This window comes from Mustela lutreola, chromosome 4 (assembly GCF_030435805.1).
Source record: "Mustela lutreola isolate mMusLut2 chromosome 4, mMusLut2.pri, whole genome shotgun sequence".
Classification (NCBI taxonomy): domain Eukaryota; kingdom Metazoa; phylum Chordata; class Mammalia; order Carnivora; family Mustelidae; genus Mustela; species Mustela lutreola.
The window spans coordinates 54699929-54724097 of record NC_081293.1 but is presented as its reverse complement, the minus strand read 5'-3'; the positions used below and the strand labels follow the sequence as shown (position 1 = coordinate 54724097).

The window sequence follows — 24169 nt, the reverse complement described above, 5'->3', positions numbered from 1 at the left end:
TCCTTGCAGGGCATATCCTAGCTCACAGGGTTAGGGAGGTCAGTACCCCTAGCATCTGGGGTACAAAGGAAAAAAAACAAAACAAAACACAAAGTTCCTATCAGAGAGCCTCCTGTCTTGGGCAAGAAAACCTAACTCCTATCACCCACCAAAACAAGACAGTGCAAGGAGGCAAGTCTGCTTCTTAACCCTGCTGGTATGCCTTGTTCTCCAGCAACGGGAGTATGTTGCCCAAGGCCATACAGCTAGAGAGTGACAGAGCCTGTTCCCCAGCCAAACCTTACTCTCCACTGCACATCACATCACTGGTCCCCAATCAGCTACTCCCCTGACCATAGCAGGGAGATGAGCCTCTCCAAGAGGTGGATGGGCAGCAAAGTGTCTGGGAGGAGGGGGCAGTGAGAACCAAGCAAGCAACAGCTGTGTGGGAGGCATCTGCGGGCCTGGGGTCCAGGGAAGAGTCGGGGCTGGGTCAGACCATCGTCCTTTGGAGAGCAGGTCGTCTGCAAGGGGTACGTGCCAGTGCCTGCAGGTGACAACCAAGGGAAGCTGTACTCAGAAGTCAGGTGCAGACCCTGAGAGAGCCCAGGTCACCCCCCTGCAAGCCCAGGGCTGGGCTCTGCACCAGGTGGCATCGGCTGGAAGGAGGAAAAGGTCCTCAAGCCAGGCAGTCCTTAACAGAACCTCCGCCCTGGGTCCTCCCAGAGTTGTGAGTGGTCAGGGAGCCTGCAGGGGATCCAGCACATACAAAGCTCTCGGTTACTAATTGGGGAAAATGCAGCTGGGTCCCTTCATGGAGCCAAGTGACCCCTGGCACGTGGGTCCGCTGGCTGTGGGTGCGGCAGAAAGGCTAGGAAGGGTGTACTTTCTAGGCGGTGCCTGCTGGGCCACCGCTCCCAAGGCCACGGCCCACGTCCAGCAGCGGGAGGTGGGGGGGAGGCAGGGCTGAGGGGAGCTGAGGTTGGGGGACAGCCCCTTCTGGCAGCAGCTGATAAGGAGGTCTGGACCAGCCGGCTGCCCTCCGCGGGGTGGCAAGCCTTCAGTCACCAGGAGCGGAGCGCAGTGCGGCTTGGCTGCGCGGGGTGGGGACGGTGGGGAGCGAGGCGTGATCTCCCGTGTCCTTCCGCCCCAGCCTGGTGCGGGGAGGGCAACGCTGCTGCTTGGCTCCGAGACCCGCGGCTGCCAGCTATCTATCAGCCTTTTCATCGCCTCTCCCAGCTGGAAGAGAATTTAATCCACCGGCCTCCTCTCCACACACACTGGGACTCCTTTTGATGTTCCTCCTTATCTCCCTTCCCAACAGATTTGCCCCTCAACAGTTCCAAGAGGGCCTCCTGCCTCTGTCCGCCCCACACCCTCCCTCCCAGCCCCAGTGAACCGCTCTCCCGTTGGGCCTGGCAGCGAGTGAGAGGCAGGCTCTAGCCCTCCACCTGCCTGGGTCCCTGACCTTGGCAGAGGAGCCTTTCCCTGGGCCTCAGTCCTGCCCCTCGGAGAATGCGGGAGGAGCCCACCCACCTGCGCCCTCCCGGGCCAGTTCTTTGTTGGGAGCCGTGTTGTGCGGTGGGAGGGGCTGGAGAGCGGGGTGGTTGAGAGTGCCCACGGAGCCAGAGACAGAACAGACCCAACTTCAGATCCTTCGCTGGCAGCTGTGAGGCCTGAACGAGTTGCCCTCTCGGGCCTCGCTTTCCTTCTCCAAGAAAGGGGTGTGCGAATGCTGATGTCCATAAAGATTCTGGTTAAGTCCGGTGGGGCACACAGGGCTTAATGAACAGGAGCTGCCTGGCAGAGGACCGCAGTTAATCGGGGTTCCGCACCGCTTTGGTGACCTGGGTGAGTATCACACACCCATCCCAGCCCAAGGGGGTCCACAGTCACAAGCCAAGTCCCAGCAGGACCTGGCCGCTGGGCAGGTTCTGAAAGGGACAGGCTGAGCATTTAATGAGACTTAGCGGGAAGGTTGCCCGGGGGTCTCAGGACCACTGCAGCAGGGAGTGAACTCGCCCCAGGTGGCAAATATGGAAGGGCAGGGACCTCATTCCTTGAGACCCAGAAACCTGGCCTGAGGGGTCAGGTACCCAAGCTGAGTCCACAGTGCACTGAGTCCCAACTTCCCAGGCATCTCTTCCACCCCTTGCTCTGGTCCTCTGTCCAGGTACCACGTGGCAGCTCCAGCCCCCACCCCCATACCTTTACAACCCCATGAGCTGTTTACTCTGTTTTCTCTCCGCAGTGGCTCACCCACCACACCTCACTGCTCAGTCTTCTTCCCTGCTCTCAGGCTTGCTCCCTGCCTTGCCTTGCTCTTCCTGGCGGTTCTCAAACCTGGGAGTAATAGACACCTGGAGGGCTGGCTGGACGGTGCTGGCCGCACAACCCCAGTGTTTCCAAAGAGTAGATTTGGGCATGGCCCAAAATATGCATTTCTCTTATTTTTTTTTTAAGATTTTATTTATATATTTGACAGAGATCACAAGTAGGCAGAGAGGCAGGCAGAGAGAGGGGGGGAAGCAGGCTCCCCGCCAAGCAGAGAGCCTGATGCAGGGCTCTATCCCAGGACCCTGGGATCATTACCTAAGCAGAAGGCAGAGGCTTTAACCCACTGAGCCGCCACCCAGGTGCCCTCCAAAAGATGCATTTCTAATGATGTTTTTGATAAAGCTCAGCTACCTGTCCCTGTGCCCTGCTCGAAGAAGCACCTCTCTGCCCTACTGGTTCTCACCCTTGGACGCACATTAGAATGAATAATGTAGAGAATGTTCTGAGGTCCAGAGTTCTGGTCTCTCCTCCTCACCCACATCTGATTTGCTTGGTCTGGGGTACAGCTTAGTCATGGGGATATTTTAAAGACCCCCCAGGAGATTTTGCTGGGTGATCCGATGGAGCACTCCCGCTGTGCCTCTCCCCCACTCACCCCTCTGGAACCCTGTGGGTGCTGCTAAGCTCCTGCCTGCCCCTACTGGTGTTTCCACAGCCCTAGCTGCACAATGTGGTTCTCTAGGGAGCATGGGCAGCCCCTATGCCCCAGCCTCCTACTATCCCAACAATCTCGCCAGCTCTTCCCCACACACACCTTTGCAAATCCGCTCCCAGTCTGCCTCCTTACTAATTCCTCATTCTTGCTCCATGCCTTTGCAGAGATGGCAGGGGGTGGGTGGCTCCCAGACCAGAAGTAGCAGGGCAGGCAGCACCTGAAGCTTGTTAGAAGTAGAAATTAACAGGAATTTCTAATTTCACAAGTCCTGGCTGAGGGCAACAGTCTGTAGCTTATCAAAGCCTCTAGGTGCTTCTGATACACGCTAAGGACAGAGTTCCACGTGTAAAGCCACTTCCTCCATATGGAACCCCTCCTCTTCTAGCTCATTTTCCCTTCGTTCCTAAAGCCAGTTCAGAACTCCCCTTCTTGAGGCAGCCTTCCTGGCTTGGCCTCATCTGCTGGCGCTCGCTCAAATTCCACCCTGGGGAGCTCAACGTTACCTCTGCCTCCTCAGTCTGCTCTGGGAACTCCTATGGTCCTGACCCCACTTCCCTCAGCCTAGATGGCACCCTGGCCTCGGCTTTTATCTCCACTCGGCTGCCAACAGGCTGTGCACCCTTGGGTGACTCACTCAACCTCTCTGAACTCCATTTCCTCTGGAGAGGTTTCCAAGCTCCCATGTTCCTTCATCTCCACCCTACGGCCTGTAGGAAGAGGACCACCCAGAGGACTGGGTGAGGAAAAGCAGCCAAAACCCAGTGGCTTCTTGAGCTCCCACTGTGTCCCTGCTTTCCTGTGGGTTTACACTGCCCGGGGCGTGCTCTGGGACTTTGAGGACGCCCAACATTCCCCAGAAACCACAGAGGAGAATTCTGTGCTTATTCTGGACAGTGTCTGACAGAGAGCAGATACCAGTAACTGTGTGCCGTGCTGTCGTTCATATTGGCCCCTGTTTGTACACTTAGGGAACATCCTTCACGACCCGGCTCTCCGGGACCAAACCCCACCCAGAGCGATGCGTGCCGTGTGCTGCCGTTTGCGGGGGGGTGTGGGGGTGGGGAGGGAAGCCACGGATATGTGGAGCTCGTCATATGTGCATGACTTTGCTTGGGAAGAGACCCCTGGATGAGGTGCGGTGGCCTCTAGAGAAGGCTCTCCAGCAGCTGGGCCAGCAGGGACAGGGAGACCACAGCATGCCCTTTACACTTTAGAGCTATGTAAAAACTTCCCAGGTCTGTATGTATCAGGTCTTAGCATTTTCTGTGTTAGGAAGATTGAAACGTGACCGTGCTCAGGGTCGTTTCTGCAGGGGTGTGGTCTAAGCTCCTGGGGGGAGGACATAGGAGTGTGGCCCATCCCTCTCTCCCCCAGCGCTGTCCCCTTCCCGACCTCCCTCTGGGTGAGGACCCAGTGTGCTCAGGACCCCTGGCACCCTCTTCCTCTGCTTCCCTCTCCTTCCTCTGGGTTTGGGGCCCCTCAGACAAGAAAGGGGCTCTTCCTCTGAAGCAGGGTATGCTCCTAGGGTCCACTGGGCCCCTCTGCCTTCCTCTGACCTCAGATCTCACCATCTTTTCTTTCCGGTTTCTTCCTCTTCTCCGTGCCTTTCCGGCTCCTTCTCTGTCTCCATACCTTTGACCAACTCCCACTGACAGAACTTGGTAAGTGAGCCTGGGAAGGGCCAGGGCTGGGGGAGGGGGGCGGTGGGCACATGGGGGAGGGGTTGCGGAGGGGGTGTGGCTCCATCGGCCCAGGCACAGCTCAGCCCACCCCCACCTTCTCCGGCCTCCAAGTCCTGTGGTGGAGGGAGAGGCGTTGGTGTCACCTGCTTGGAGCTGTCACACTCTGCCGGCCTTGGCTATTAGTGCCCCTTCGGGCATTTAATTGGGCCTCCGTCAGACGAATGGATTCCATGCCAGGGAGAACTGAGGACTCCACGAGCTAACAGGGCCACGGGAGCATTGCCTGCACCATCTGCGGGAGCCACTCTGGGTTGGGGGGGCTTTGGAGGCCCTGCTGCTTGTCTGGACCCCAAGATTGGCAGTGTTCCTGTTTTGGTAATTTGTAATTGCAAATAGAAAAAACAAAAACAAAAACTCAAGAGACTGGTGGGTAAATGTTCATGTGCGTTCATTCCACAAATGTGTTCGACCACTTGTGGGACAGTCCCAGGGCTGGAAGGATCTCGTGAATTCTCAGGCTTCACTGGGGGTTATCCTTTACAGTCTTGCCAGGACCATCCCCTTCTGAGCAAGGAAAGGCTTTCAGATGGCCTGGCTGCTCCCTTCCCAGCAGGAACAGGTTCTGGAAGGCATCCCTGGGCAACCAGAAGAGAGGCATGCTTCCTTTGCCTGCCCTCAGTTCCAAAGAAACACACACATAGTGGGGTTATGCTGGGCACTGGGCCAGGGGCGAGCAGCATGGGCAGGCGGAAATTCCCTCCTGGCGCTCGAAGCCCAGGTCTGTAACCCGGTGGCATCTGCAGTAAGGGTCAGGAGAGGTTCTCCACGGATTGGTTACAAACCACAAGCCGTCCCCCTAGGTTGAAGGAGGCTTATTTGGGGGTAGCTACCCCCTGTAGGGAGTTGAATCCATCTCTGAGCAGACCAGACTCTGGGGAGTCAGGAAACCACGTCTCCCACCTTCAGCAATGGTTCTTTGGATCTGAGGTCTTGGATAGTATGGAAACCTCACACCCTTTGTGTTGGAACAAGCCAAGTGGTATTTGAGGGCTCTGTGAGCTCTGGCCCTGTTAGAAGGATCAGAAACACCTGACTTGGAGTGAAGCACACACCCACCCACTCCCACTGGAAACCACGGACTTGAGCTGCTGGGCCACAACAGAGCCCTTGGAGGACATGGCAGCTCCTAGCTACCTAGGACCCAGTGTCCTCCGGGTCACCACTAGCTGGCCACAGTGTAGGGGGTCCATAGGGGTTCACTTCACCATTTAGCTGCTTGAGAAATTCCCATTCCATGTGTAAGGAAGCCAGTGTTCTCCCTGATTGACACCTTCTGGGGGGAGGGAGGGGAAGAAGCCACACCCTGCGCTGTCCGTTGCCCTCTCCTGCCCACGCCTGCCAAGGACACATACTTGCTTCTCTCCCCTCCCTTCACACCCTCTGTCCTGTCTCCCTGCTGGGTCTTGCAGGTACAGAACCTCTCCAGTTGGGGTCACTGGGACTGAGGAAGGGAACAAGAGATGGGAAATGAACCGAACCATCTGGAAGGGATATTTGGGGCGTCTGAAGGCATAACAAAGGCAAAAAGAACTAGCAGAGACTTCCAGTGGGCCTGGACATGGGCAGGAGGCAGGGTCTGAGAGCCAGACTGGGGTCACCCAGAGGAGGCCAGACCGCTCTCGGGTGGGGTGCTTGCAAGCCCTGCTATGGACACTGTCCCTTCTCTACCTCCACCAAAGCCACTCTGCTCCGGACCCGTGGCCTCCTAAGCCCCTTCTGACTGGTTTCTTCTCCATTCTGCCCCAGGGCCTGAACAGCATGTTCGAGGTGTACCTGGTGGGGAACAACTCCCAGCACTTCATCATCTCCCCCACCTCTGTCCAAGGGAAAGCAGACATCCGCATCCGGGTGGCCGTCCCCCTGGACTATGAGACTGTGGACCGCTACGACTTTGACGTAAGGCCCCCCTCCCTTTTTCTTCGCCAGGTGGGGGGCTTTCAGGGGAGGCAGAGGGTGACACCATCTCCTAAAATTCCCCCTTCCAGCTCTCCCCATTCTTCCCCTATGGGTCCAACTCCAGGAAGCCCACAGAGCCAATGGCAGGGGCTGGGCTGAGCCTCCCTTTTCAAGGAAGACAAGGAAATGTCTGGGAATTGAGCAGCAATTTACCAGACACGGTCACGGCCCCTGAGACCCATAAGGAGCCTCACTGCCCAAGTCCCCACCGGCCCAGGCCCCAGCAGAATCCGCAGCCATCCTGGCTTCCAGTCCCTGATGGAGAGACTCCCAGCAGCACACACCTGGGATAGGCACTGACTCAGACAGGAACTCTGGGTTTGGACCTGCAAAGACCCCAGGAGGACTTAGGGGGACAAGGTTCCGGGAGCATGCGAGAGCTCACCTGGGCCCCTGCTCTGCACACCCAGCTCTTTGCCAACGAGAGCGTGCCTGACCACGTGGGCTACGCCAAAGTGAAGATCACCCTCATCAACGAGAATGACAACCGGCCCATCTTCAGCCAGCCGCTGTACAACGTCAGCTTGTATGAGAACGTCACCGTGGGGACATCTGTGCTGACAGTCCTGGTGAGTCCTGCTCTTTCACCGGGCTACTGAGCTCTGGGGAAGACCACAGGGAGGCAGCCAGAGGGAATGGGCCAAGAAACATGGGCAGTCAGGGAAGGCGGTGCGCCTGAGCCCTAGAAGCTGTGGTGTTTGTGTCTTAAAACCTCTGGAGTCTTTATGATGGGGTTCCCAGGGTCCCGGCAACAATGTGGGAAGAGAACACCAGTATTCTGCCTTGTCCCTGAGAGGAACTGAGTCTAGGTGAGCCAGGAGCCCTAGAAATGCCCTCTAGTGGGGATGGGGGCAGCCATCTCCGAGGAGGGCCACCGTCCCTCTAAGCACCAGGGAAGAATGGACTCTTTGAGGGTGCCTGGCCATCCCCAGCTGCCCTTGGCTGGGACTTTGACAAAGGGCCCTTCCAGTGTCCCATTCGTATCATTTAGTACCCTTGCTGGCAAGGGACACAAGCTCTTAAGTGGTTCAAGCCAAAAGTGTATCAGCTCTTATAAATCAAAGTATAAATGATATCAGGCATGGCTGTACCCAGGCACTCCGTTAGCAAGAATCTGACTTTAGCACCAGGCTCTGCTTTTCTTACATTGGCCAAGAGGGACACCAACACCCCCAGGCTTGCTTCTTACCAATGTATCAACCCTAGTGGGAAAACAGTCATCTTTTTCATTAGTTCCAGCACAAGTCCCACAATTGAGTCTCCTTGCTGAGCCATGCTGGAGCCCATCATCTTGATCCTCATCTCCCAGAGATGGGTCACACTCTTGCCGGTGGAGCCAGGGGTTAGGTCCACTCCGTGCAAACTCTGTGGGCTAGAAGTGGGGAAGGGGCTATGTGGAAGGGGCTTCTGTTAGCAGAGCAAAGAGGACTGGTTGTCTGGCAGATCAAGGCAGCAGACGTGTTGCTACGTAAGCTCAGCTCATACGCCTAGTAGGTGCTCAGTACCTGTGATAGATTTGAGCTCACTGCTGCTCTTCTCTGCCCACACGGAAGGGCTCGGGGTCCTTGCTGCCATATCTTGCTCCGTTCTTACTCCGTTCTTATCCAAGCCATCGCCTGCTAATCCCAGGCCCACTGTTCTGAAGTGTGTTTACTCTACCGACAGATGGTGTGAAACTGTACTGAGCCCCAGGCCCTTCCCATCTGACAGTTATTAATATTTCAAACAGATGTTCAGCTAGGCGGGCCCTCAGACATAAACACTAAGTCTACCGTGGCTGTTTCCCTCCCTGCCTGCTTCCCCAGGCTGTGGCCCCCCCGTTTTCCACCAAAGTGCTCCTCGTAATCTGTCACCTGGTGCTTGGGGGCCCCCCTGTGGATCCTCTTGCAGCCTCTAGGGGCCCAGCTGGAGAGCAAGTGCCAGAGTGTCTGCAGCCCCGCTCCCCCCAGCCATCTTCAAACATCAGAGTGAAGGACACCCAAGCAGCCTGGACTTCAGGGCCCCAGCAAGCCGGGGACCACATGGCAAAGAATCCAGGTGTCCGTCTTGGTGGGTGCCTAGGGACTTCTCCCCAGTATTCTTGCTGGGGATGGTGGTCTCACTTTGCAGTCCCAAGTTCCCGTGGCCCTGGGGAAGGTTTGTGAAACCTAGGACATACCTTGGCTGGTGACCAGTTGCTGGTGCCAAGGACAATGGGTTCGGCCCAGTCTGTTCTGGGGCCACCAGTGGGGAGCAGGTGCTCACAACGGCTCCTGCCTGCCACCTACACTGCCTTCTCCAGTTCCTCTCTGCTTGTTTAATGGATGCATCTAGCCTCCTTTGGGTGTCTCTCCCCTGGCCAGCCTCTAGTCGCTGCATCCGTTTAAGCCTTGCCCACCTCCTTCTCAACCCCCTGGCCCTAGGGCTGTGGGATTGTGCAGACATGAAAGCCTATTTAACCCAATAATAAATTCTAGTACCCAGGCTGTGTGCTTACGAGAGCCCAGGACCTCCCGGGGAACTGGGGGTCCTGCTTTCCTCACCTTCTATCCACGTCAGTCTGAGGACCTCCATTTCCTCATCTGCAGAATGGGCATGAGACCTCAGGCTGCTGTCAAGAAGTGTGATGCTGGGTGCAGGAGCTTCCCCTAGGCAGCCCTGCTTACCCACCATCATCTCCCAGTCTCCTCCAGGGCACTTCCAGGCCTCTAGCTGGGAGCGTATTTTGTGGCCACACCTGGCACCCTGCCAGCCTGACCTGGCCTCCCCATCCCTACCCCCACCCCCCATTTTCCAGGGTGAGCCTGATCTTTCCACCTCCTTTGCTGCAGGAGGAGCTGAAGTTATAGCTGCTTGCTCAGGGACTGTGAAATTCCTTCTCCATGACCTTTTCTAGGATGTTATTAAAATGTTTCATGGGCAGTTGTGTCAGGAAAAAAAATTATGAAGAAAAGGAAAATGTTTTAATTTGCACTGAGGGCTGAGGCAGAGCCTGCTGTGAGGGTCCTCCCCAGCCCCCACCAGGCACGGGCCTGGCCTCTGTGGGCTCTTTATCCATCCTGGTCGGGGAGGCAGCAGTCTGACGGGAGTGGAGAAGCTGAGAGAAGAAAGGCCATCATCTCCAGCTTGGTCTCCCAGCCGGGTTGGAGGGCTGGACCCTTGCCCCTCCCTGACCTCCCCCAGCCCAGGTTTTGAGGCCCTTAAGCCCCAACACCCACCACCAGTTACAGCAAAAGGAATGCCCAGTGGTGGACAAGACAGAGTGGGGACCCAGGGTGCAGAGGCTTGACCTTGACCACCGACTCTGGTCCTGGCCAACCTTGGGTGGCAAGGGCAGAAACTGCTTTTCTTTTTGCAACTTATTTGTAAAATGGGCAAGATGGACTAAGACATGTCCAATGCCCCTTCCAGACCTCGAGCTGACCTCTGAGGGTGTGGCTGTCCCCCGTGAGCCCTGGCTGGAAACAGGTACTTCACACGCACTGTTTCTAACCCCCCACACGTGCCATCCTTCTCACCGTACAGGTGAGGAAACAGAGGCTCATGTTAAGTAACACACAGCTTGCTCAGGGCCCCAGGGCTAACAAGTGATGGAGCTGAAATTCACCAGAAGACTGCCTGACCCTGAGCTGTAGGCTCTTAGCCAACCAGGGCTGCCCTGCCAGAAGGTTCTGTATTGAACCACTGAGCTTGTCTTTTCAGTTATGCTCAGAGCAGAGGGGAAAGAGAGGAGCTTTGGAGCGTTCTCTGCAGAAGCCGGGGGGACAGACTGCGGGGCTGCTCCAGGCCTTGTGTCTCTGGGTGATACGTGAGCCCTTTGAGATCCTCTGGCATTGTCAGGTGAATGTCCAGTTCTGTAGGGCCCCAGGTGCTGGAGGGTCAGAGGTGGGGGGAGCTTCTTGCACTGAGGAGAAGACCAAGTCAGGGAGACTGGAGCACTTCACCCAAGGCAGCCCGGAGCTGGAGGTCAGGAGGAGCAGGACAGACATCTGTGCTCGTCAGAGCCAGTTCTCTAGAGGGTGACCACGCAGGGGAGGGATGTGCAGGTGCACATGCACCCACATTGTTTGGGAGGATATAGACGTGTGTGCGCGCGCGTGAGCATGTCGTGCACAATGTGCGTGCAGCTCCATGTGCTCGGTGCATGTGTTACACACGTCTGTGTTCATGAACACTTATAAAAGTTCCCATATACTGTTGGGGGCTCCCCATCCTCTAGGCTGTGTGGTTTGTCCCCCTCTCTTGTCCCAGAGGTGCTCTGATTCTTGCCTTCCCATCCTGCCTCCCGACCTGGCAAGGGTTAGGTGTTAAGACTCTGGAGTGTCTTCTTCCTGGGCTTGGGGCAGGCCTGCAGCCTGTCCAATTGGTACTTGGTGCCCAGCAGTTTTTCCTGAGCAGTAAGAAAGCACTCCAATCATTTGTTCATCCAACAAACGTTTTTTGAATACCTAGTGTGTACCAGGCTTGTGGCCCTAAGGACCATGGTGATGTGCATCTTGTCTGCATGAAGTTTACAGTCTCCTGGGGAAGCATGAGTTAATACTAAGAAATGAATCTTTAATTATTACTTTTTATGATGTTATCTTAATGATTACTTGTTATGATGTTATTACTTGTTATTAGGGAGCAATGAACACCTGTAACAGAACTTCTGACCTTGACTGGAGTCAGGGAAGTCTTCCCTGAGGAATCAGCAATTGAGTAGGCATTAACAGATGAGTGAGGGGAGGGAAGCACATTGAACAAGGAGGGAAGAGCATGTGCAAAGGCCCTGTGGCTAGAATATAGAGAGGGCGGTGTTCTCTGTAGAGTGGTGGAGTTTTATTTTGGTGATGTGGACAGGGTTCAGCACACTCTTGGTCCTGCATTGCCACTCACCCTGAATATAACCATGGGGCTGCTGTTCCGACAGTGAAAAAACCATGTAGCAGACTGTCTCCATTCTTCTACCTATTCCATGTGGTGGCCTATGGCAGGCAGGCATTTGGGAGGCTGCTGAGAGACGTTGTACCTGGGGTGTGCAGTGAGCCGGCCTGGCCTCCCGCAATAAGGGAATCATGTGCCCAGATTCATTAGCTCCATCGGGGAAGGATGCCGAGAAGGAGCAGCAGTTGGGAAGGTTACTCCCAGGGCAGATCTTACTGTCCTCCAGAGCCTTCTGTCCCTGCTCCAGAGAGCTAGGGCACAGCAGGAATGGGCAGAAGATGGACTATCAGACAAGATAAGATTCTCTAGGTGTAGAAATCAAAGCAAGAAAGAGGCATGTAAGCACCATGACTGGGTACACATGGGGCCCAGTTTGCTCAGCACAGGGGTAGGGTGCTACCCCCTTGGCTATCCTTGGCCTTGTAGGGGCTGACAGGCATGGTTCTGCTCTCTCCTCCCTGCCCCTCTTCCCAGCCTGTCCTCGGGAGACTGGTAACATCTTGGGCAGGGTTGTGAATCCAGTTCTGCTATGGGCTGGCCCCTCCTTCTCCAGGTTTGGCTTCTTTCCCATCAGGTGAGCAAAATAGCACCTCCCCAACACAGAGGGCAAGGTTGCTGGGAGACCCCATTGTGGGTCAAGGGCTCACAGTGGTCCACAGTGGTTTTTATCATCAGTGGCCTTCAGGGACCCCGATACAGCTACCCTCTACTCTTCAGCGTGTGTGCAAGTCCAGCTCTGCCAAGAGGGGCCCTTGACAGGCCACTGAGCCTGTGTCGTCTCCAGCCTAGGCAGGTGTGCTGAGAGGTCCTACTGGGGAGGGCTGCTGTGAGAATAGAGGGGGACAGCGTGGGAAGGCACTCAGCACCAAGCCCGGCCAGCAGTGTGCTCAGAGGTAGGCAGATGTGACCAGAGGGTGTATGTGTGGCCTGGGCACGCTCTCAGGGACCTGGATTCAGAAGGCCCCACCCTTGGCCTGGTACACTGTTGTCACTGCCTGGAAATTCTTAATTTTTGAACAAGGGGCCCTTGTGTTCACTTTGCGCTGGGCCCTGCAAATGGCAGAGCTTGTCCTGGCCATGGGAGTTTAGCATTCTCCGCCAACAGGCGCGCCCTTCTCAGCTGGTTTCATGCGTCCCCACACTTGACATACTCCACTCATGCTTGCTTGGTGGCGGGCCCTGAGCGGGGACCCTCAGAGCTTGCTCTGCTTTCTGTTGCATCAGAAACCACCCCAACTTGGCTGCATGAAGCGACAGCTATTTTCCGATCCTCACAGGCTAGGCAGGTCAACATCATGGACAGAGCTCAGCAAGGGGGTTCTTCTCTACAGCTCCCGGGCTGGGGGTGACTCCAGCAGCTGGAGGCACCTCCGTCTGGTGTCTGGTGCTCAACCTGACTGTCGTGAGCACCCACACACGGCCTTTCCCCGTGGGGTAGGCATTCTGAGAGGGAGCACCTCAGAGGAGGCCTCTGAGGAAAGCGTGTCCCAAGAGGACCAGGTGGAAGCTATGTGGCCATTTCTGACCTAGCCTCAAGTTCACCTGGTCCTTGACTCTGACTTCCGTTGGTTATAGGGAGTCCCCCAAGCAAGTTCGTGAACATCAAGGGCAGGGGATGGAGACACCCCCAGCTCTCAATAGACAGAATGTGAAAGCATTTACACAAATGTGGGTGTCTTGGAATCAGAGCTCCAATTCAATACCCCTTTGTCCCAGCTGCCCCGTGTACCCTGCACCTCCTTTTCCGTGGCTGTTCTCACCGCTCAGGGATTTCGTGGCTCATATCCTTTCTTCCCCACTGTGCACTGGAAACTTCCCTGGAGCAAGCAGAATCTTGGGTCACAGACCCCAGCCCAAGAACAAAGGCAGGGGCTGGGAGGTATGATGGCCACCGGAGTCCAGGATCGCCTGCCTCATCAGGGCATGTGATTGCAAGGTCAAGGCTGAAGTGCACACAGCCTCTCAGCCTGGCTCCGCGCACAGATGAGCAGGAGTTGACTCTGCTTCTTTGGCTGCTGCCAGGCAGAGTACGGTGCCCTCTGTGAACCCCTGCGTCTCCACTGCAGAAGCCTTAACCCACTGTCCCTCCCCGAGCATCACTTCATGCTCTCTGAGGCCCGGGGGGCCCCCAGAGGCAACTACCATCCTCTATCCGGTGACAGTTTATCAGGGGCCTAGAATGACAGCAGTGAACGGGACAGACATCCCCACCCATTCCAGGGGCAGGAGGCAGGATGAGCTAGTAAGCACAGTGTGTGTCAAGTGGGGGGAGTGTCATGGGGAAAAATAGAGCTGGGCCGGCAGGGAGCATGAGGGGTGTCAGTGTCCCTATGTGCTCCAAGGGGGTCAGGGGACACACACCTCTCACAAAAGGTGGCCATGCATAGAGGCCTGAAGGAAGGGAGAGGGAGGTAGAATTTGGGAAAGAGCTGCCCCAGGCTGAGGCAGGGACACACCTGCAGAGAAAGACTTTGAGACTAGAGCCTGGGGGTGTAGGTGGAGGAGAGGCCGTTGGGAGGTGAATGGACGGGACAGGGAGATCCGATGGATCACGGGCCTTGCCATCTGGGGAATAGGCTGAGGTTGGGGTGGGGAAGAGCGAGGACGTGGAAGGCACCCAGGCAGAGGCTGGGAGAGCAGGCGAGAGGTGATAGCCGAGCTCCCACTCCGTCTGGGCCCCGGCTCTCCCATTCCTCCCAGGCCCAGCAAGGTCCTTCACCTGTTTTCCTCTCCACCTGCCCGCCAGGTGGGCTGTGCACTTTGGCCAGTGCCCAGGTGGGCAGACACCATGTAGGAGTCCTGTCTTAGCTTCTTACCAGCAGGTTGCCCTCAGGCTAATAGCTTCCTTTCCCTGGGTTTCAGTTTCATCTTCCATCTCTGAAGTGCTGCGGGACAATGTGGTGGTGGAGAGGCGGTGGTCCAAGCCCCCCCCACCAACCCCCGCATCGCCCAGGCTTTGGTCGCCTTTCCAGTCCCTGCTGCCCGCCAAGTGTCCAGGGCTCTCCGCACTGTTCTAGAATGGTGGCCTTCTCCCTGCTTCCGATAGCATCCGTTCAACTGGATTCTATCAGCGTAGAAGGCTGGTGACAGAAATTGCTAACATGAATTATTAGTAAGTCTGGGAGATAACATGACCCGACGAGCAAAGCCCAATGGAGATGGGCAGGTCAAGGCAGAGGAGAGCCAAAGCTGGACTGCCGGCCAGGCCTGGGCTGCCTCTTCCACATTCCCCTTCTTGAAAAGGGCCCCCGGGCCCCCAACCCACAACTCGGTGCTGTCCCTCCCCACCCCTCCTGACACCCTTCACTGCGGGCATCTTAATTGATCTCATTGTTCTCCAGTCCCTTGAGACCTGAGACTCCAGCTGTGCTTAAACAGAACAAAATCTCTTCCAATTTCCCCACCATTTAAAAGAAAATTGAATATCTGCGGCCTGGGGAGGGTAAGAGGGAGGTGAAACACACAAACACACACACACACACACACACACACACAGATGCACGCGTGTCACCCCAGTCCCCCCACAAGCTGGCCAGCCACGCCCTCCCACATTTGGGGTGTGTCCAGGCTGTACTTCCGGACCCCTTCTAGCTACTTTTGGGTTCATCTCCAGTTGTCGGGGCCAGTGCAGTGTGGTGCTGGAGGAAGCTGTGATTGACAGGTCTGAGTTCCTCTGTCTGTCAGGCCTCAGTGCTCCTGGGCTGTGTGTATCTCTTTAATCTAAATATCAATCCGTAAAACCAAAATGGCATGGGATGAGAGGTTGGACAGGCACTAAGGACAGATAGAGAGCACCCAGCCGGCTGCCATCTGCCCGCCACCCCCCAGGGCTTCTGGAAGGAGCCCTTCATGGCAGGGCAGGTATGAGGATGGAGAGCTGCCCCTGCCCCCCACCCCTGCCCCTGCAGTGATCACCCTGGAGCTCATTTAAGGTCTGATCATTTTCAGTCATTCAGTCACTCAGCTACTTGACTTTTGGCAAAGTGATGGAAAGCCCCCATCGCCTGTCAAGCCCTCGAACCCTCCCTCATGGGTGCCTCCAGAATCCCCCATCCTTGACAAGAGCCGCTCTGTCACTGACCTTTGCCCCTTGACCAGAAACAGAGAGGTCAGACCTTGGTGAGTGGGAGAGGTCAGGCATGGGCCCTGGGTCAGCTAGCTAGTGAGCATCCAAGGCAGGATTCAAACCTGGGTCTGTCCGACTGGTCCCTCTCCTGTTTGCTGGTTTCCATCAGGTGCCACCCCGCACTGGGCTCCAGCCTCTTGTTGGAGTCCCCAGAGACGGGACCAGGATGCAGGAGCTCTTCTGTTACCGGATGACCTTGAGCACATCCTAGCTTCCTGGACCTCGGTGTCCTCAACTATAAAATGAAGGGGTCATGCTGGATGCTCTCTAAGGCCCTCTGTGTTAACAGCGTGTGACCGCCTGCGCCCAGAGCCTGCGGTCCCCTGCACTCTGCCTGTCAGGGTCCCCCTTCGCAGGGCTAGCTGCTGATTGTTCCTGCTCAGGCAGTTGCTCACAGAACACCAGAGCAGAGAAAATGGACCCCCTGGGCCAAGGGACATTAGGTAGCTTTTAGAGTGGCCAAGGCAGAATGAGTTCATAAACGCAGTCAGCCAAATGCCCGCACAGAGTCCGCCTGTGCCCTGGGCTGGGAAGGTTTTGGGCCCTGGGATGGGATGGTTTGGTCAGGACGGGCTCGGAGCAGCCCCCAAGGCCTCGGCCTGAGACTTGTCCCCAGAGCAGCTGGGGGAGAAAGGCAGAGGAGGTGGGGGCCCAGAGAAGTTTAGGGAGAAGTTGGGTGGAGACTATGCATTTGGGGTGGCTTATTCTTGCTGCATAATCCCTATCCCTGTAGGAGGAACCATGGCTGCTGTTCCCGCCAGCTGCTCTCTGGAGTGCATCAAAGTCCCTATGCCCATTGCGTCAATGTCTTTCAAACTTTCTTTTATGATAATCCATTATAAATACTACATCTAACTTCATACCCAGGACACACACACACATCTGTATCTAGAATAAAAACAGGACTTCCTGACCCCAGGTAATAGCACACTCTAATGTCATTTTCTAGATTTGGGGGCTTTTTTATGAGAACTTTTTTAAGATTTACTCTCAGTAACTTTCAAATGTACCATGCAGTGACATTAACTATAATTGTCATGTTGTACATTACATCCTTTGAATTATTTATTTTATAACTAGAACTTCTTAGCTTTTGATCACCTTCCCCTGCTCTGCCCTCCTCCCACTCCCCACCTCCAGCAACCACGCCAGTCTAGTCTCTGTGTCTGTGAGCTGGGTCTTTTGTTCCACCTCTAAGTGAGATCATTCAGAGTTTGTCTTTCTCTGACTTATTTCCCTTTGCATAATGCCCTCAGGGTCCATCCTTGTCACAAATGGCAAGATTTCCTTCTTTTTCATGACCAGGTAATATTCCATCATAAACATACACCGCATTTTCCTTATTTATCCACCTGTGGGCGGACACCTGAGTTCCTTCGCTATGTGGACTGTTGCAAATAAAGCCGCAGTGAATGGGGGGTGCATGTGTCTTTCTATGTTAGTGTTTTCTTTTTGTTCTCAGACAAACACACAGACGTGAGATTGCCGGATCAGACGGTATTTCTAGGTTACGTTCAATGTGGGGGCAACCTCCATGTTGTTTTCCAGAGAAGCCACCCCAGTTTATGTTCTCTCCAGAAGGGCACAGCGTTCCCTTTCCTCCACGTGCTCACCAGCATTTGTTTCTTATCTTGGCGACGACAGCCATTCTGATAGGCGGGAGGTGTGAGCTCGTGGTGGTTTTTGGATCTGCATCTCCCTGCTGATCTGTGATGCTGAGCACTTTTGCACGGGTCTGTTGGCCATCCAGATGTCTTCTTGGAAGAATATCTATTCAGGTCCTCCTCCTCCCATTCTTTCGATCAGGCCTTTTTCTGCTGTTGAGTTTGCAGGAGTTCTCCATATATTTTGGATATTAACCCCTTATCAGATCTGTGAATTGCGCCTATTCTCTCCCACCCAGGAGGCTGCCTCTTCATTTTGTTGGTGGCTTCCCAGACTGTGCAGAAGCTTTGTAATCTGAGGTGGTCCTGTTTGTTTATTTTAGCTTTTGTTGCCTTTGCTTTTGGAGTCAGATCCAAAATGTCATTCCCATACCTACCACCTGTGTTTTCTTCTAGGAGTTTTATGGGTTTCAGGTCTTGCATTCAAGTCTTTCATCCGCTTTGAGTTAATTTTTGTGCATGGTATGAGGCAGTGGTCCAGTTTCGTTCTCTTGCGTGTGGCTGTCCAGTGCTCCCAGCATCATTCACTGGAGAGACTGTCTTTTCTCCATCAAGTATTCTTGGCTCCTTTGTCAAATATCAGTTGATCATATATGTGTGGGTTTTTTTCTGGGCTCTCTGTTCTGTTCCGTTGGTCTATATGTCTGTTCTTAGGCTGGTGTCCTGCTGCTTCCCATTGCTATAGCTTTACTATACAGTTGGAAATCTGGGCACGTGATGCCTCCAGCTTTGTTCTTCATTGTCAAAATGACTTTGGATGTGTGGGGTCTTTTGTGATTCCATGTAAGTCTTACGATTGTCCTATTTCTTGGGTGGGGGATGCCACTGGAATTTTGATAGAGATTACATGGAATCCATAGATTGCTTTGGGTAGTGAGGACATTTTAACAATAGTCATTCTTCCAACCCATTAGCACAGAGTGCCTTTCCGTTTGTGTCTTCTTCAACTTCTTCCATCACGTCTTACAGTTTTCAATTTAGTATGTTCTATTTTATTCCACCAGATTTCATTTTTAAAACACTAGTCATGACCCACTCAATTGATTTCATGACTAACTAATGCAAGTTTGAACATCTCTAGGAGAAGCCTCGTCTACTTTACTATGCAATGATGATGATGATGTTTTGGTATTATCTCGTGTTCCTCAAGTGCTCACTACAGGAGGCAGGGTGGTGAAGACCCTAAGTTCCAGACTTAAACCACCCAAGTTTATCCTGATTCTGCTATTTCTGAGCTATTTGGCTTTGAATATATTACTTGTATCAGCAATGATCCAATACAGCTACCAGTCACAGATACTCCCCCAAATGGTTTCTTAAACAAGATCAAAGTGAATTTCTCTCCTATGCAAAAGGAATTTAGAGGTGAGCAGCCTTGGGTGGCTCCTGTAAGCTCTCTTCTCCACCCCATTTCTAAGACTTGGCCTTCATCTTCTTGGTCCAAAGTGGTTGCTAGTGCTCCGGCCATCACATCCACATTCTAAGCTGCAGAATGAAGGACACAAAGAAGGGTACTTTCCTTCCCTTTTGAGAAGACTTCCTAGAAATATCTTCCAGACTTTTGCTTTCACCTCCTTAGCCAGAACTTAGTTATATGGTCGTGCTTGTCTACAAAGGAAGCTGGCCAATCTAGTATTTTAGGCAGATAGTGTTATACCACCTAAAAATAATAATTTTTGTTCATTTGAAAAAGAGATCATGGATGTTGAGTCTCTGCTGAATAACCTTTCATGTGCCTCAGCTTTCTTTTCTGGAAAATGGTAATGAGGTTCGTTCCTTATGAATTTGTTGTGGGACTTCAATGAGATAATATACATAAAGCACTTAGCCCAGTGCCTGACACAGAACAGGTGTTAAACAAATGACAGGTACTCTTATCACATGTCCGGCACTGAGCTCAGCAACTATGTTTGTTACCTTGTTGAATCCCCATGACACCCTGGTGAGGTAGAAATTAGCCTCCCCGTTTTAGAAATGAGAGCGTTGAGATTCAGAGAAGTTGGGTGTTTGCCTGAGGCCGTACCTGTGGAAGGAGCAGAGCTAAGGCATGAACCCTTGTTTCTTGAATGCCAATGTCCTTTCCCTTCACCATGAACTAACACAGCCTCCTCACAGAAACCGAATCCCTTCCTGGCCCAGAGGTATGACAAGATACATGCTGAGCTTGGTCGGCCAATGTCGAAGCTGAATCCATGGCCAGGACTCCCTCTACCGGCTCAGCCACCTGTAACTGGTACTCCCTACCCAGAGGAGAAACAGGACTAGGATAAAAGATCCCTCAATGCTCCCCTTGTAACAAGACCAGTAAACTTCAGGTCTGGAAGATAAAGGTCTTCAGCTTATTGAATGACCCTGGGCAAGCCCCTTTTCTGTACAAGCCTCAGCTTCTTCATCTGCAAAATGGAGGGAATGCTGCTCATCCCTTTCCCTGTTCTGGGGACATTGTTAGATCAGTGTGATCAGCATATTTTGAACATCTTGGGAAACAAGTCTTTGTAAAGAAGATAGGCTGCTTTCCTATGAGGGAGCTTCCCTCTGTGAAAACATTCTGACTCCTGGAGGTAAGGTGGGCAGGGGAGAGAGGGAACCCAAATGTCTGTGAGTGGGGGCTGCTTCTCAGGCACTCACTGAATGTGACCATCTTGCCATCAAGCCCCGGGCTGAACCGGCCCAGGTGAGTGAGGGCTAGGGCTGCAGGCCTCTGCTGGTCTCAGATCACAGGTGATTTATAGTTCCTGTGTCGGACTTTGACCTTAATTTCTTCTGTCGTTGTGGGGCTGTAAAATTCATTAGGGACCCGCAGGCGGAGTGATGGAGATGTCAGGCGGGCAATCATGTGGGTATTTAATCTATCAGATGTGTGGCTTGCCATTTAGGGAGACAACAAGAGAATGTGGAATCAATACGGTTCATTAGCGAGCAGCACATGCTGGCCCAATCAGGGCCCGCCAATGGCAGCAGGCATGGGGGGAGTCCCACCTGGGCTCTGAGTCACCTTGGGGTGAGGACATGTCCTGGCGCATGGATGGGACCAGCCCCTGCCCAGGTACCTCTCCCTGCCTTCTCCAGAGACCTGGGGCTGCCTGTTGCGTACCATGGATCCCACGGGGGCAAGGGAGGAGAGGGTCAGCGGGAGGGCAGGGGTGTAGCGAACTCGAGTAATGGGGGAGCCATGGTTTGACTGCACCCCCCAGGGGGCTGATTAGACTGTCTTTTTTCCCTCCTTCCATCTCCTCTGCACAGAAGGTCTCTCTTAACTGAGCCTCAGCCCCGGTGTCTGGCCCCACATCTCTCTGGTACCCTCCTCTTCTACTACAGAATCCCAGCTTGATAACTGGCCCCAGAGAGGCCCTGCATCCCTTCTGATTGTGAATGTCTCGTTCACCCCAGAGCAGCCAGCTACCCTCTCTCCTACACCTCCAGAAAATGGCTTTCTGTATCCGTTTTCCTTGTTCATGGTCAGATGTGATTTTTTTTGAAGTCACTTCGTTGAGTCCTCCTCAAACCCAAGGGCATAGGAAATGGACAGCAATGTAGAAGGGTCAGGAACTGAATTTTTTTCCCTTTTTGTTTTGTGTGTGTGAATGCCCGAGAGAGGAGGGTTCAAATCCCAGCTATGCCAGGAACCGGCTGTGGGACCCTAAGCCTCTGGCAGCTGTGAGGACAGGGACAGACTGTCTGGCTCACCGCGTGTGTCCAGCCCGCAGCCTGTGTCTGAGACCTGGCTCACCCAGACACGGACCCTGAGACAGGCCTCACAGGCAGGCAGTTTACCTGGGAGAGGCGGCCCCAGGTAACTCGGGGCTGGGAAGTGAGATGAGGTCACGGACAGGGGCGCTGTGAAGCCACTTACCCTGGGGGGCTACTGAAGCTCTGTCCACTGAGACCTCCGAGGGCAGAGGTGAGCCAGTCCACCTCATAGCCGGGAGGCTGGGCTACTGATTCATCAACTCCAGTCCCCACTGAGGGAGGTCAGCTTCTGGGGATGTGGGTACCCCAACATACCAGCTGCTTCCTTGAGAGAGAAGCCTGCAGGCCAAGAGAGGCCCAGGTCCTGTTGGTAAAGCAGCCTCTTCCATGCGGAGGTGAGCAGCAAGGGGCTATGTGTGGTGCTGGAAGCTTCCACCAGCTGAGCACTTTCCACATCCGTAGAACAAGGGTGGCATCATACTCATCTCACAGAGCAGGAATGGGAATAGAATGTGGACAAGACCAGGCTGAGCTGCTGTGACTGGTTTTTTAGTTATTATCAGCTGAAACCGCTTCGTCTGTAAAATGGGACTGTGCTCCCCATCTCGCTGGTGGGTTTAAGGATTCAGGACGAATTGTGTCAAGTTCTTCATGCAGTGCCAGGCCCACGGGCTGGCGATGCTCGGCAAGGCGGTGATCTCGGTTATCCCTGTGCCTCTGTCAGTCAGGGGGCCTCCATCTCCCCAGATGCTGGCTCCCGCATCTTCCCAGCAGGAGGCCCAAGGCCCCCCAGGCCTGCCCAGGCCCTGGGTGCCAGCAGCGGCCTGCCGCGCTGACGGCCTCTGACATCCCGTAATTGCTTTCCCGGGGAGACTCCTTTAAGCACAGAACTGCTGGCCAGAGCAATTTGCTCCCCATCAATTTTTATTTCCAGGTTTTAAAATAAAGAGAATAAAGAAGGGGGTGGTGGAACCCGAGAACAACAGAGTGTCTGCAAGAACAAACAAGCCGGGCACCCCTCGCACCCGGAGAGCCCCGGTCAGCCCCATCCTCATCCTCCTCCCGCTGCCGCAGGTGACACACGCCTTCCTACCTGGGGCCGGGGCCAGGAGGAGGGCTCCTGCAGGGCTGTGTCCCCTCCACCTGCCCCTGGCCTACAGAGGGCCCAGAGTGGTTAGAATTGGGGGTAGAAAAACTAATGCCCACTCCCCTGGAAGCCATTCCCCCTTCCAGGCACTGATCTAAGCGCCTTATATGCAACACCTGCTTTAATCCTCAAGACGACCCCGAGAGGCAGGTACTGTTATCAGGCCCATTTTACAGATGCGCAAGCTGAGGCTTAGAAACCTGTTTCTGTGATGGTTCTTCCTTCTCTGTCCTTCCTTTTCCTCCTCTCCTCCTGTCCTCCCCCTTTCTTCCTCCTCTCTTTCTCCTTCTCACCACCCTACCCCAACTCTATCATATCCTTCTGGCTGCTCAGAAGTACATCTGCTCAGGACCGGGGATTCCTGGCTTGTCACTGGTAGGAAGGACCTTGTCACATATAATTTCTTCACTCTGCTACGGTTTGTGGTGGGCCGCGGGGTGTGTGTCAGAACAGGATAGGTCGTGCCCTCAGAAAGATTTCAGTCTATGGGAGGAGATAGCCGGTGAACGCTCACTCCAATGTTCCTGCCAAAACCAGGCCCTTCTCCCCACCGCATCCGGCTAGGCCACGAGCCTGACCCGTCCGCCCCAGCTGAGTCCTGCCCGTTCCCAGCATGGCCCTGACCACCCCAGTCCAAGCCCATGGCCTCTCCCCACTACTGGCCACCGTGACCCCCCCAGCTTCTAGCACACGCAGCAGCAAGTGGGCAGCTGAGTGAGCTTTTCCAGATGTCACCGGGTCCTGTTAGCTGAGCCCTTGGGGGTGAGAAGGAACACTGCTGGCCCAGGGCAGTGCAGTGCAAGGGTTATGAGACAGGCACGAGGCTGTCGTGGCAGGAGCCTGAAGACCAGGTGGCAGGAACAGAGCAATCCAGACATGGCTTGGAGGGGAGGTCAGGGACCGCTGAGACTGGCCATCCCCAGGGTCATGGAAGACAGTTTGGATTTTGTCTTCAGTGCCCTGGGAGCCTTCTAAGCTGGCCTGTGGGTTCTCCTTACATCAGTCTGGCTCCCGACCGAGGACGGGCTGCTGGTGCCAGAGTGAAAGAGGCAGACGGGTCGGGAGGCCCTGAAGCCCACTGTCTCACGTGGGGTCCCGCAGCCAGATGGTTGCAGCAGAAGCTGGACCAGAACCCAGATCACACGCTGCCATTTTGTTGGTATTCTCATGAGTCCTTAACCCAAATCCTTTGTGAGTCCCTTGGCGCCTGGTCTTGTACGGTGCCTCCCGGGGAGAAGCGCATTCTGAGCCTCGAGGCACAGAGAGGCTTAAACGTGACGTGTACAACACCTGGTTGTCAGTGGCTGCGAGGAAGACAGTGTTGAGAGATCCTCAGGACCTCTGTGCGTCACCGCCATGGTAAGGCAGTCTGCCGTGGGCGTGCGTCAAGGAGTTTGCAGCTGTCCATCCCCCTCCATAATGGGACAGAAGGGAGGAAAGGCCCCCTTCCCTTTCCCCACCTCAAGCTGGGTCCTCCCTTTGGTGACTCCACCCCCCCCAAGAGGGACTCCACTGTCCCCTGTGCTCTGAGCCTCTGTCCCCACGCCCAGGCTCCCCAGGGGCACCTTCTTGTCCTAAGGCCTCCTATATGCCCAGAAAGCCACGAGCGGGACCCAGGAGCTTTCCTAAATATATTTTTCTTCCTAGGCTCCATGGTATCCCCAAGATCTCTCCTGCACCCTATTGTTCACTCCCTGGTGCCACTACCCACCTGGTCACACTCCCTTCTCATCGCCTACACAGCATTTTCCCTAGAGCCAGTAGCATTTCCTCTCCTCTGGGGAGCATGACCATCCCCTTGGCCAGGACTCCTGTGAAAGTGCTCAGAGCAGCAAAGTCCAGCCAAACCTTTCTGCCCACCTAGCACCTGCCACACACTCACCCATCAGCCCCAGCTTCCTTCTTGCGGGACGAGCAAAACTGAATAACACCCAGCGTTTCCCCAAAAGTGTGGGACAGACTAAATAC

General features: G+C 54.7%; 1 protein-coding gene across 1 annotated transcript in view; it reads left to right on the top strand.

The window, feature by feature from the left end:
• LOC131828857 (cadherin-23-like) overlaps nt 1-24169 on the top strand; it is a 269926-nt gene that overhangs the window by 230428 nt on the left and 15329 nt on the right. The window contains exons 12-13 of the mRNA XM_059169997.1: nt 6460-6609; nt 7080-7238. Coding sequence (XP_059025980.1) covers nt 6460-6609; nt 7080-7238 — 309 coding nt within the window. The remainder of the gene's footprint in view (nt 1-6459; nt 6610-7079; nt 7239-24169) is intronic.